The sequence below is a fragment of the Neopelma chrysocephalum genome, unplaced genomic scaffold, assembly GCF_003984885.1.
Source record: "Neopelma chrysocephalum unplaced genomic scaffold, ASM398488v2 Primary Assembly neopelma1_76, whole genome shotgun sequence".
Taxonomy (NCBI): Eukaryota; Metazoa; Chordata; class Aves; order Passeriformes; family Pipridae; genus Neopelma; species Neopelma chrysocephalum.
Window position 1 is genome coordinate 3,271,421 of NW_020897737.1, and position 13,618 is coordinate 3,285,038.

Consider the following 13,618-nt stretch of genomic DNA (forward strand, 5'->3'; position numbering starts at 1 on the left):
AACAGGAAGTAAGTACCCTCTAGCAAATGGCTACACGTCTTCATCTTCTAGTTTTGATGTCAAGAACTCTCTTGTCCCATAACTGTCTGCTCTCCCCACCAAGCTCTAGAATTTTTCTTTCCCTTTTTTTTTTTAAAGTACAGATAGCAGTGAAACAAGAAATTAAACTACAGAGAAATTTCAAAATCAGCCAAATGCTGATGCAGTTCATAAAGAGCCAGGAGACAATCTTGTGAGAGGCACAAGAGGGAGCTGGGGAAGGCTCACGGCCGCCCCATGCTCTGAATGCTGGCACAGGAACACAGAGTTAAGGCACAGCCATGGAAAAAAATTATGGTTTATGTACAGTGGAAGTCTGCTCTTCTTGAGTACAATTCACACAAATATATAATAAATCAATACATTTCTCTGCCTGGAAAGGACCCGCTGGATCATGCTGCAACAGAGCTAGGTGTCAACAACATGGATGGGTTAGGAAACCATGTAAGTGATTGGACGAAGTCAGCTTTCATACTTCTCCTAAGGGAATGGTAGAACAACATGATTCAAGCAAGCTCCAGCTAAGCCAACAGGACTCAGAATAATATGAACCTTTAAAATTAGATTAATAAAAGCAGAGAAAATCTAATGGGTTATGTCACATCGGTACTAAAATTGTCCTTACTCAGCAGAGCATAATACCACAAGAGGATGCAGATGCACTTAATGTCAACAGTTATGTTTAGAGAGGAAGGAAGAAAAGATAAAAGGAAAAACTAACTTCAGACACAGCATTGTAGAGGCCACACTGGAACTTGCTGAATTTGGGGTTTTCCAAATGGAAAAAAAAAAAGAAAAAAAAGGACAAAAAAACTAAAGGTCAAAACAATATATCCTATTATAAGCCTGGTAAATAAACTTAAGCCAAATTAAAGCTTCAAACTAGGATTCCGATACTAAGCAACCCTCAGCTGGTAGGTGATAAATCTTGTTTTTACATTTGACATCCAAGGCTGGGTTTATACATCACAGATGGTCCTTCCAGAAGCTTTTCTTTTTCCCTCTGACCTGAAGACATCTTAAAAATATATCTACTAATACATGCCCAACAGCAGATATCTTGAAAACAGTAAGGGAGGAGAGAAGATGATACTCATGAGCTTTTCAGTCCTCATTTATTAATTCAGCAATACTTCACTCTGTCAAATCACAGTCTCTCACTGCAAACTCACAGCTCCTCCCAATCAAAGGACAACAAGTTGCCATAGTCAATGGGCATTGCTCAGGGAACTGAGAGAGTACATAAACCTTACAAATCAAACAGGCTGGATCTAATGCAGGATGTTCATCTTCTGAACATATTCTGAACAGAGAGAGTTTGAGCTAGGAGTAATACCATTTAAAAATACTCACCCTTAGCTACATCCTGGGATTTTTGAACTGTACTGTTCCAACTAGAATAGGTACAATGATGACACAAAAATAAGCATCTTCACTGCCCATGCCACTCCTAGTCCTGTCCTTTGGAAAGAACAAAGTCATTCCTACCTTCTTTGACAGACCCCAAGGGGACAGAGTGACACACAATTCCCCTTCCTAGCATCATCCTTGAAGCTCAGAAGTTGTAAGAAAAAGAAGCAGCAAAGAACTAGATATTTATTACAAGTGGTCTGTAACTGTCCACACTTTATTGAGGAAAATGTCACAGGCCCATCCTAAAAACTATGAAGGGGCTATCCTCTAAAAAGAAATAAATGTTGTATGGGGTTAGTAATCATGCATCTCCGTGCAGCACCTTATGTTCCACAGTCTGTCCCAAGTTGAAAATGTGGCCTATTTGACACAGTCTCATTCCCCTCAAAAAATCATTGTCTCAAGAGGGAGAACAATAGCAAGAGACAGCCTTCCTACAGAATAAAACTGCTTCATTACCTAGGCCATTGCAAGGGCTATATTTCACTCACAGAACTCAGTGGCTCAATATGTATTTACAACTGCAGTGTAAAGCACTGATTTCAACCTCTAGACCTTCCCTATGACTTGGGGTCCTGCAGTATTATAGCAGGTAAATTCATTTGTTTGTATTTTTAGAGGCTGGTTAAATATTACACTGTTCAAACTAGAACTGAGCAAACTCCATTTACTGTATCAGTGAGCTCTGTTGTACTTTAAAAGCATGCCTCTTCTATTTGTTCTCCTGCCACACTGTTAGGATAAGCTGAGAAATTCAAGACAGCAGCCCACAGACAAATATACCTTCAAGCTTAAATTTCACAGAGGACAGTGACTCTGGAATTTACATTTCCTCTTAGGTCAGTATGACACAATGTTTTACCTCTACTGTTGCTTCCTTGTATAGTTCATTTTTGAGGCTTAAATATTTCCCCATCAGTGAAGTCTAAATCATACAGCAATCAATATGGACATAAACAGTAATACAAAGAAAGCAAACAGCATTAAAGTATTATTCCTCAAGCTTAAGTTTCCTCTCTTTGACCATCACTCATAAAATGCTTCTGAAATGGAATATATAAAATCTAGTGAAAAATGACATCATTATAACCAAAACCACAAACCAGATGAAAAATCAAAACACTATACACAGCAGAATTTGGCTTTACTATTAATTGCTACACTCAAGACTCATAAATAGATTGCACTAATAAATATTTTTACAAAACTTCACGAGATGCCAACTGCCAAAACACCACCTCATTAAACAAAAAATAGAAACAGAGCTAATTATGGCCCTACTAATGCATATTCAGCTATTCCTTATACTTTCCACATCACGCAAAAAGATTAGTTGCTTGCTATGATTGTGGTAGTCCTATGCAATAGCTTAACACAAATTGTAAATATTCAGTGAGTGGAGTAATTAAATTAAGTGCTGTGGTCAATGCACTCTGTGACTTACTGCCTTTGCTATTTTGTTGTCTGCTTATTTATACTCCATTTTTGCAGTCTCAGTAATCTGCAATACCTCTCTCAGACATTGTGGATGTTTTCACTTTGCTGAATTTTAGAATCCAACAGAGATACTTCAAAACTATATATATTTTCTACAACATGTCCTTTTCACCACAAGCCACGTATACTAAAAACAAGCTATTTCATAGAAAAAACAATACATCTCACCCCAGAAATGGGATTATAAACACTCATGCATGAATGTGCCCTCCTATCTACATATGGAACTACAACAAGAGAATCCCTCTCTAAATCTAGGAACCCACAAATCTAAACCAAACAGCTCTCCCCTCTTCTCTTCAAAGATGCATTCTCTCATTCCTGAAAAGTTAGTGATGTTTTCCAAGGGATCACTCAAGTTCTGTAAAGATTTGTGCTTTCACTGTGCTCTTCCTTTGAGCAAAAAGTCCTCTTTGGCCCTGAAGAGTCATTCTGTCTCTCCCCTAAATCTGCAGGGAGATTTACATAGCATATTGTTGGGAGATGCACCTTAGAGAACACAACCCTCTGTCTTTTGTTCTGACCAACTCATCCCGTTGCAGAACTTAGGCCATCTTGCATGTACCAAGAGCAGACGATAAACACATCAAGTGTCTCACTGCCAATCACTGCTCTATCACATCAGAAAAGCTATGGGAAAAAAGCAGGCTCTAATCAACATGTGAGAAGAGTCAGCAACCATCACTCCATGCTGAAGCCCCTGTGGGCAGAGAGGGAAGGTGCTGCTGCTACCTGTTTTCCTCTCTCAGCAGGCTCTTTCACAATGCAACTGCATTTTTTATCCATTTGGGACTAAGGAATAACAGCATCAGTTGTGGAAAGAAACAGGTGGAAAATGAAAAAACTTTACTATTCCTCTACCAACATAACCCCTGTCTTGCTTGCAGCATTCATTTCCAGCAGTAATCCCAAGGGAATCTAAATCACATATCCAAAAGCCCCCTCTTCTGAGCTTAATCTACGGGTCTAATGTTTCTTGCTACTTTCTTGGAGAATGACACAGTATCAATTAAAGATTCCAAGAAATACTGGGACACTATGGTCCCAGGAAAAAGTGAAAGTAGTTGAGGTCCATGGTGGAATGATACTTTTATGCTGAACGCTGCAATTGGAACATTCATCAGTTTTCTGAGGCTGCAAACTTCCTCAGATTGAATGCTTTTTCAAGCTTGTTTGTGGTAAAAAGCAGTAACTTTGCAGAAATGACAAATACTAGACCGATCACACTCCTGTGCCAGAGTCTGATCATTCTCTTTACATCTATCATACATTATCTTTACTATGAAAAAATTATTCCTCTGCCTATATTAAAAACCAAAGTAGACTGAAGTATGTTTCATTTTCACTGAAAGTGAAGGACAACTTCAACTGATTGAAATAAATCTTCAGTGGTGCCATTTGAGGCTAAGACAATTATATATAATTACATCAGACCTTCCTATACATGTGCTTCTCTTTCCCAAGCACAAACAGAGATACCAAGAATTCTACTGAGGCCCCAGACATTCCAGAAAAGATAAAATGTCCTTATATAGTAAATTTTAGGTAAAATTCATAGAACAAGACACTGTACAAATAAGTAGCCCACCTTTCTCATCAGCTCTGGCAAAAGGGATGCTGAATGAAGACGGATTTTTTGGCCAAAAAGTCATGTCCGAAGCAAACAACAAAGAGGTGAAAGAAGAACCAACCAGAGCCCAAAAGTGTTGATGTAAAAGTTTCTCTGTCAGCCAGAGCTCAATGGATCACTGTAGAAGGTACAGTTCTGTAACCACTGTTTGGAAGATTTCCACACTTGTTTACAAGTGGTGAAAGTTAGAAACTCCTGCACCCTGGGATGGGATTTCGTGAGCAGCTTCAGCTGTCAGAAGTGTGAGCTGATGTGGAAAGGAGCACCTGTCTCGCAGCCTGGCTTAACACCCAAGGGTGAGTTCTGCAGGTGGGAAAGCCCAAGAGATCACCCCTCCCGTGGCACCTGCACTCAGATCAGCTCAACCTGCTCAAGCTGTAGGTTGGGAAAGGTAATTCCAGAACACGTTCAGTAGCCCTGCTCTACATTACCAATTCACACATTTTTCAATATTTCAAGTTCTCACTTCCTCAGGGCAACTGAGTTCTTGCAGTACTTCCCATTATAGCCTGGTAGCACAGGGGAACAAGATAAGAGGATGTAGCAAGTTGATTAGCGTGGTGGAGCTAATGGACAATAATTCACTAAAAGCTGCTTTAAACTGCTTTTGCAACTCTGAGATGAAAACCTGTGCAAACCAGGCTGTAACCATACACTTCACTCAGACAGACCCTGCTCTGCTGATCCAGATGCTATCCTTCTTGTGTCTGTATGTATTTCAGTTCTGACACAAAATGTTATCTGCTAACTATCTAAAAGGATAAACACGTCAGGGAAGGAGAAGCACTGTGCAAGACTTAAAAAAAAATCAGCTCCTTATATTATACTCATCTTCTTTTACATGGTATGGCTATGTTGTCTTCCCTCTTTTCCACCAGAATCCATAACATTTAGTAGTAACTTAAAAAAAATAAATATAATATATATTTAAATACATACATTCTTTGGTAAGCTAGTTGCATATGCCTCCCTAGAACAGCATGGGAACATGCCTAAAAGACTTAATCATTGCTTTTTGATTAATAAGCACTGAAATGATGAAAAAAGAACTGAAGATCAGAGAATTAGAGAATGGTTTGGGTTCGAAGGAACCTTTAAGTTCATCTAGTTTCAATGCCCCCTGCCATGGGCAGGGACACCTCCCACTGAACCAGGTAGCTCAAAGCCCCATCCAACCAGCCTTGAACACTTCCAGGGATGGAGAATCCACAACTTTGGGCAACATGTTCCAGTGCCTTACCACCCTCACAGTATAGAATTTCTTCCTAGTATCTAATCTAAACCTAAGTTTGAAGCCATTCCCCCTACTCCTGTCACTACACACCCTTGTAAAAAGTTGCTCTCCAGCTTTCTTTTAGGCCCCCTTCAGGTACTGGAAGGCTCCTATAAGGTCTCCCTGGAGCCTTCTCTTCTGATTTCCCATACAAAATATACCATCCATACAAATTATTTCTGGTACATAAAGAAACTTAAAAAAGGAAGAGGAAAAAAAAGCAAGGGCACTCACAATGAAATTTTTCTATGGCCTATCTACAAGTTACAGCTTGAAGTTGGATCTTATTCAACTCTGATTAATTCCTAAGTACCCTCAAGGCTGAAAGTTGATCACATAATTTAATTTGATTTTTGGTGGCAGAGAACTCGAGGTAGGATTACTAGAGCAAAAACAATTCAGAGGATTCTGTGAAACAAAGCATTCTGTCTATGTACCTCCTCCTCAAAGTTTATCCTAAATATATCTATCTGCATCCTGGCTTTTCATATATACAGGACGCTCTTAGCCAAAACCAGAGAAAAGTGTTCAGCTTGCCTTTTATAGCACAAAGTGCAAAAAAGAAAAACCTATGAAACCTACTTTTTGTTCTGCTGTCCACTTCTATTTTTGTTGGCTCCTGAGTTGCTGTGGCTGGAGGTAATTTCTTCCCAACACTCTGAAAAAAAATAATTATTCTCCTTTAAAATTTGCAGGTTCAGTTAAAAGTTGGACAACATAAAAAATTGTAATGGAAATACAAAATACAGGAGAAGAAAAAGGAAAATAAAGAAACAGAGGCAAATTAAACTATACTTAGGTTTGCTGCTGGGGGTTTTGTTAACTTTTTCAAAAATTATAAAGGATTCATAAAAATGTGATCCTCAAATTTACCTCTAAAAATGTTTACTAACATTTTTGAACAATAATCCCTTAACACAGTTTCAGGGAAGATTCAGAGAAGTTTCATTGGTGGACTGAACATGTGATGAAATTACTTAAGTAAAGGTGCTATTCAGTATCAAAACTCAGACTGAGAGAAGGGGGGAGTAACCCCCTTGACTTCTGTCCATACAGGAAGTATTCATTTCAGTCATTCTAGATTGAGTGTGATTTTTATATTGACAACATCTCTCTAAAACATTCCCATTTTTACTTATTTTGAGCAAAAATATTTAATTTATGGAGCAGTACTACAATAAGCAATAACCACCCTCAGACAGGTAAGCTGTAACAGTAAACAAATGCTATCTGCCCCCACCAAAATAAAATAAAATCAGTATTCATCTTTATATCTTTGCCTGTTACTATATGAATGCTCTCTCTCCTCTCTCTCTCAGCTTTTCTCCTTATCAAGAAAGTTGCCTAGCTTTAAAATCCCAGCAATGTGTACTTGAAGAAATAAGTGTAATTATTACTTGTTTATATAAATGGGAGTACTGAAAAGCCCTAGCTGTCATTCAACATCCTTTTCTGGCAATGTATGCATAAATGCCACGAAACCTCCTCCATGCTCCCTTGACCTTCTGAGGAAAAGCTAAGAGATGAGAGCTAAGATTTAGTCTTGGAGACCATAAGGAAACTCTTGAGGACCATAAGGAAAACAATGGTCAATATGAGAAGCAATATGAGTACAGCACTTCTAGTAGCTGAAAAATTCCAAGCTGTATAAAGAATAATAAGAGCTCCATGTTAGTAATTTTGTACACTAATGTGTCAAAACATATCTGTGAAAAGGACTAAAATACACACAGGGATTTCAGGCTGATAAGAAGAACACTGGGGAACAGAGACAGTTTTAAAAGGTGCCCAAAACAGTCATCAAATCTGCGTTGACAGCAAGACAAACTATGAATTGCAGTACTCAAAAGCATCCTGTTGCAACTTAACGTGCAGGTGGCAGCAGAAACAACTGACCTTCTGCTGAGCTAATGACTCTACTTACAACCCAGAGTTTGTGAACTGCTGAGGAAGAGAGATCAACAACAAAACTCTACAGAACCTCTGAAATTCTTTGCTGAGGTGGGAATGAGAGATAAGAAGCATTAACTGAAGCAGTGACTATGGAGATAACAGAAAAACAGGACATGACGCATTCCTGCAAACCAGGAAAGGGTAAAACTAAGGAAAGTGCATGACCTGCCTGTGCTGAAGCAGTTAAAAGGCAAGAAGGATTATGAGAAACAGCTGACTGAGATCTAGCTGGAAAACAGTGAAAATTGTACTCAAAGAGATATAATGAAAAATTTGAACCTACCGGGCATTTACAGAGATAAAAGCACAGAATGCCTGCAAGATGAAAGAAAGATTGGGAAGACAGCTTTTGGTTTAGAGGCAAACAGGGCAGTTCAAGATAGATGCACATTTCAGTATATGCCCATTCGTGATCAAACCTTTTTTCACAGTTCTGTTTCACAAAATGGTTTGGAAAAAGATGAGAGCATGTACTCTAACCTGCACTGCTATTTAACTCAGTAAGACATGCTTACTAAAAGAATATCCAAACCCAATAATTTAGGGGAGTTTTGTTTTGTTTTTTTTTTAAAGAAATTGTTATGTAAGAGCAATTAATTAAAGGAAATAATTTGGTAATTGCTTCACCGTATATGAATCATTGATTTTATGCCATGAAACCAAAACCCAGATAAACCCACAACAAGCTAAGATTTAACAAGCTACAAATCACAGCAAAAGAATCATGGGCAAAAGGAAAGATATTAGCGTATCCCAGGGGAAAGACATGCTGCAATGTAATTTCTTAATTTATAGAAGCAGATGCAAGGGCAATGCTTAAAAACATTTATTCATCTGCTCATTCAGAATGAATGCCTATGCAGGTGATAAATCAGCATTGGGAACCAACTGATTCCTTGTGAACTGAACAGAGAATACCATCTAAGAAAGGCTGCTCTTCTATGGGGAGCTAGGAGGCATAATTCAAATAAGTTTAATGAGGGTTGCACAGAACCCACTCCAGTGAGTGAACATGTGCATTTCTTGTGGGACAGGGAGGGGAGAAGACAAGTGGAACTGGTGTTCTTTAATTTTAAGGGGACTGCACTCTAGGATTTCTATAGGTGACAGGAGCACTACTGATAGGAAAAGGGAATAAAAATTGCTAAGCCATACAAATCTAGTTTCAGGTGGACCTGCGCTGCCAAGATGTTTTACTCTTCCTCTAAAATGGTACCAAAGAAGGTATATTTCTTAATTATGATTTATTTATGTTACCAAATGGTCTATACTGATCCATACATGGAAAACGGGCATGAACCTTTTCCAAGAAATTTAATATAGTACTCATTTGTTCATTTAGGAAACACCCAAGATAAACTTGCCTCGCTCTAAGAGACACTGAATCCTCTATGATCTGTTGAGTCTGATGGTTCTGCTTTAACAGGACAAAACCTCAAATACTGCTAAGATCTGTGTGCTGGGAGTTCCAGATCAAGTAGTGTTATCACAGCTACCAATTTTTCTGACAAGAAAACAGAAATAGGAGACAGTAACATCTCCTTCCATATAAGCCATCAACTTTGCTGTTGACTCTCCAACTGTTCTACATCACTCACACTTCCAGACAGGTCAAATATCTACCAAGTTTACTACTGGCAAGGAGAACCAAGCAAGCCCAACTTAAATTCTTACTGATCCAACGCATATCTGCATGACATAGGCTTTCTTCTCAGGGACTAGTTACTACAGAATATTTTGGTCTCTTCTTTAGTTGAAGGCCCAGTGCAATTTATCAAAATCTTCTTCATTTCTAAAAAAAAGGAAACATGAGAGCAAAGAACACTCTAAGGAGGTTGAACTGAAGATGTCAATGTAATTCTTTCTCCTCCTCTGTTCTACCTTTACATAAGAACGTCCAAGCCCTTCTAAACACATTGATCTATGCTGCAAAATACTGATATACAACTCCAGCTTTCATGTTAGTCTTTTACCTGACTCATTCCTACCTATGAGGCTCAACAGAAGCAAGCAGATCTGTCCCCTTACACAGACAGTAAACAAGATTTAGAACTTGAAGGGCTTTTTGGGAATGAAACATTCCAAATCCAAGAGTAGGATCCTCAACTCTGCCAGTATCCCCTGACATCTCTGAACATAAACTGCCTCTCTCCGTTTACCTAACTCTATCATGTTGTCAATAATGTTAGCAATAAAAAGTCACACACAGCATGAACCAGAATGCCCATAATGACACCCTCCCAGCAGTGCCCTTATTGACAGGCTGCAAACACAAGTGAAGTTCGGCATTTTCTCTCTAGGGCTGTATATCTTGAATTCTTGGCTGCAGAATGGTTTCAGCACCAGCAAGAAGAGTAGCATATCATCCTGTGCCTTTGTATCTCTAGCATGGTGGTACAGAGACACTCCTAAAGACTACCATTTCAGTTTCCCTCTATCCTCCTCCAGTATGCTCATTATCATAAATCTCTTTTGCAGATGGTGGCAGTGAGCCTCGTTCCATTTACATTACTCTAGAGATACCACTGACTTGCTTAGTCCTGTCACACAAGAAACATGTGGTGGAAACAGAGTTTGTACTTGCTGACTCCAACCCTACGTTGACTCCCAAGACACAACAGAACATTATAAAAAAAAAGGCAGAATCTTGATCCCACTATTTCTGCAAGGCGAGCATAACTAGATTATTTAGCTGTCAGACACAAATTCCGGTAATCGCCTGACAAGTGAATCCTAAAGATGAAAGGGGGTGAAGTGCCCTCTTGCTGCAGAACAGCTGATTGTTCGGCTTTAACAGGACAAAACCTCAAATACTGCTAAGATGAAAAACTGCATGAAAAATGACACTGATCTGGTGTACAGATATTGAGAGGGACGAGACGGATTTAGCAGCAACCTGCCAGTATTAATGCTTTGTTTTATGAAGCCAATGGAAGGACAGTCTAGCACTAAATAACAGGTTCTGTTGGCAGAAGAGGCCTTGATGGCATCTAGGTACACTGCAAATCCATATCACTGCAGGCCAGTTTCCTCTGATACTGAATTAACAGTGATTAAAAAAGTGGTTCACTTTTAGCACACAAAGTCACGTGACTGAGGTCACGGTACAATCTAAAGAGTCTCATTTTCTTTCATTTATATATTTTGTCTCAGCTGCAATCCCTGTAACAGCAGAGACCACCACAAGAGAAGTAGAGCACATAATAGGCACTATACAAGTCAGTTTTTCTCACTTAAAAGTACTTCCCTACAACTAACTGAACCCTGACCATAGGAATCAAAAAAGACCTGTGGCCAAGTTTCCTTCTTCAGGACATTTTAGAATTGTACTTCAGGGTTTTCTGTTGTTGTTAAAAACTGCCTTGTCTATCTACTTTTGTTATTCAGGTCTAGTGTCTCTAGAACATTTAATCTGAAAATTCAAATTGAATTGTCAGTTGTGCACAGATAGGTCCATACAGAAGATTCTGTTATACTTCTTTGCACTAAAGAAACATAGTTATCCGTTGAGGCTCCTTTAACAATATATAGGCTTCTTGAAGCAACAGTTTATTAACTCAGGAATAAAGAAAAACATATTTACTCATCATCAGCATTATTCTGGAAAGCGTCTTGAGGTCTTTATCCTAGACAAAATATTTTGGAACTGCTACTTGGAATATAACTCCATGAAGACATTCTAAAAAATATATCAGACATCAAAGAATTCATAAAAAAGGAGTGTATGAGCCGAAAACACTAATATTTTTAAGTTTAAACTCAGTTTGAATAGTGAAAATATAACAATATGTAGTGATGCTTTATACAAAGCAGGAAAAGACAGTTATGTATCTTGTGAACTTTTAGAATTTCAGAAAACATCAATAACTAGGTCAGGGGGAAATAAACGCCATGTTTCTCTGACCACAATACTTCCTCTCAGCATTCAACTAGTATTTTTAGATGTTGTTTACATGCATGAGAATTATCTAATATATAGGTTTGCGTGCAAATCCAAGGCCACTATTAGTGATAGTATAAAATCTGTATTCTCAAATGTATTTTTGACAGTCCATTTTGTGACTGAGAACATTTTTTCACAAAAAAGCAGAAATGGTCATTATATTCTTCCAGCTCTGGATGAACAGGAGCATAAACAATCTTCTCACATGTGGTGTTGTGAGGGGGTAGCCAAATTAATTTCTTTTTTTTCCTAATATCCTTCAAGTGCTTAAGGAATGTCATCCAGTCCTCTATCCATCTTACCTGTCAGACCTTAAATTAAAAAAAAGAAAAAGAAAGAGTCAAAATATAAAAACCCCAAAGACTTCCACATGTCAAAATGCCCTCACTCTGTTAGAGACAAAGTAAGAGAAATGTCCAGGATTTCAGTTTTTCCCATGATGCCAACATTCAGCTCCACATAAAGTATTTTCTGTGACAGCAAGATCAAGTATTGCTATCCTAAGGTTTCCCTAAAGGACAGAGTTAACTTTCCCAAAGGGTCACCACATTCCACTACCACCACAAGAAGGTAATAGGAATTTTAAGAAAACTTTATAAAGAAAACAAAAATTCTTTAGAGAAAGTGCAACTAAGCACCCGTCTGCGCATTTGATTGTCTCAGTAATTTAAAATAGCTTCTCCCTCTGTAACTGCTTTCGACTCGGCTTTACTTTGGTAGAAATACAATCCATATTCTCCTGAACCACAATTATTTATATTTTTTAATAGCAACTAGGTAGGTACATCTGCACTCCCAGCTAACACAGAGAGCCCCAGTTGCCCAAGTTGCGCACATTTCTACTGACATCATCTCTGAGGACATTCCCACCATGGTGCACGGTAATTTCCTTAAAACTAGGTTAAGTGAATGGATGGGAGAGAAAACAAGCATTCGTCAAGTCCCCACTTACAAGGAGGCTGTCTCAAGCACAGGCAAGCAAAAACTTTTTTATTCTCCTGCTCATAATTTACTCTGAGTATGAGAAAAGAGACGCATTGTCTCATAATTGGCGTCTCACAGGTGTCTCATAATTCACTTGCTGTGAGTAAGGGAGTGGGAACTGCCTGAGCCCACCCACCAAAGGTGGCCACATCCCCAGGGAGGCGGCCTTGGCTGCCACTCCTCCCCTCTGCTGTGACATTGGTGCATCTGAAAGGAGAGAGAAGGGAACTGATCCATGTCCCGAAGTGTTGCAGAAGGGAAGAAAGAAAAAAAGCAGAGTTTTAACGTTATCTGCTTCACTAAACAGCTGCACAAACATTGGTTGAAACTGAGGTAGGAAAATTTATGGTCATAGGGGTAAGGTGCAACTCTCAGTTGCAGCACTTATTTATACAAGCTTAGGTTTATCTGGAAAGCATGGTGAGCATCTCACAGTGTGTGCTATTAATTCCTGGGGCCAGCATATCACAATTGGACCAAGCTCAGGGCAAACCAAGGAAAGGCTGCGTAAGTGCTTGTTGGGGATTAAAAAAGTTTACTTATAGAATATTAGAAATTAATTGTGTAGGTTTAACTTTAATTGTAACTTGCTAACAGCTTAGCAGGAGCGTTCCCTGCTCAAAGCTTGGCATAGGTGAACTTTAAATGAGCTCTCTTTGTTAGCATGACTGGCTCAGCAAGGGAGCAAACGAGACAGACAGGATACTTTCAGATAAGGGCTGAGACCCCAGAGGGTCCCAAGGCTGCCCCAATCTGGAAGATAAGAGCAGTTAATGGGCTGCCCATGGGGACATGGAGAAAGAATCCAGTGAGGTGTTGGAAGATCCCAGACCATAAATCTCCACTGGACCAAGAGGCACCCCCAGGGCACATGAAGATCTTGTGC

General features: G+C 39.0%; 1 protein-coding gene across 7 annotated transcripts in view; it reads right to left on the reverse strand.

The window, feature by feature from the left end:
• SH3KBP1 (SH3 domain containing kinase binding protein 1) overlaps positions 1-13,618 on the reverse strand; it is a 215,870-nt gene that overhangs the window by 55,348 nt on the left and 146,904 nt on the right. For all 7 annotated transcript variants that reach the window (XR_003535148.1, XM_027689211.1, XM_027689208.1 and 4 more), the window contains one exon: positions 6,435-6,510. Coding sequence is in view for 6 of the 7 variants with exons in the window: in XM_027689211.1 (XP_027545012.1) it covers positions 6,435-6,510 (76 nt within the window). In the remaining variant the exon portion in view is untranslated. The remainder of the gene's footprint in view (positions 1-6,434; positions 6,511-13,618) is intronic.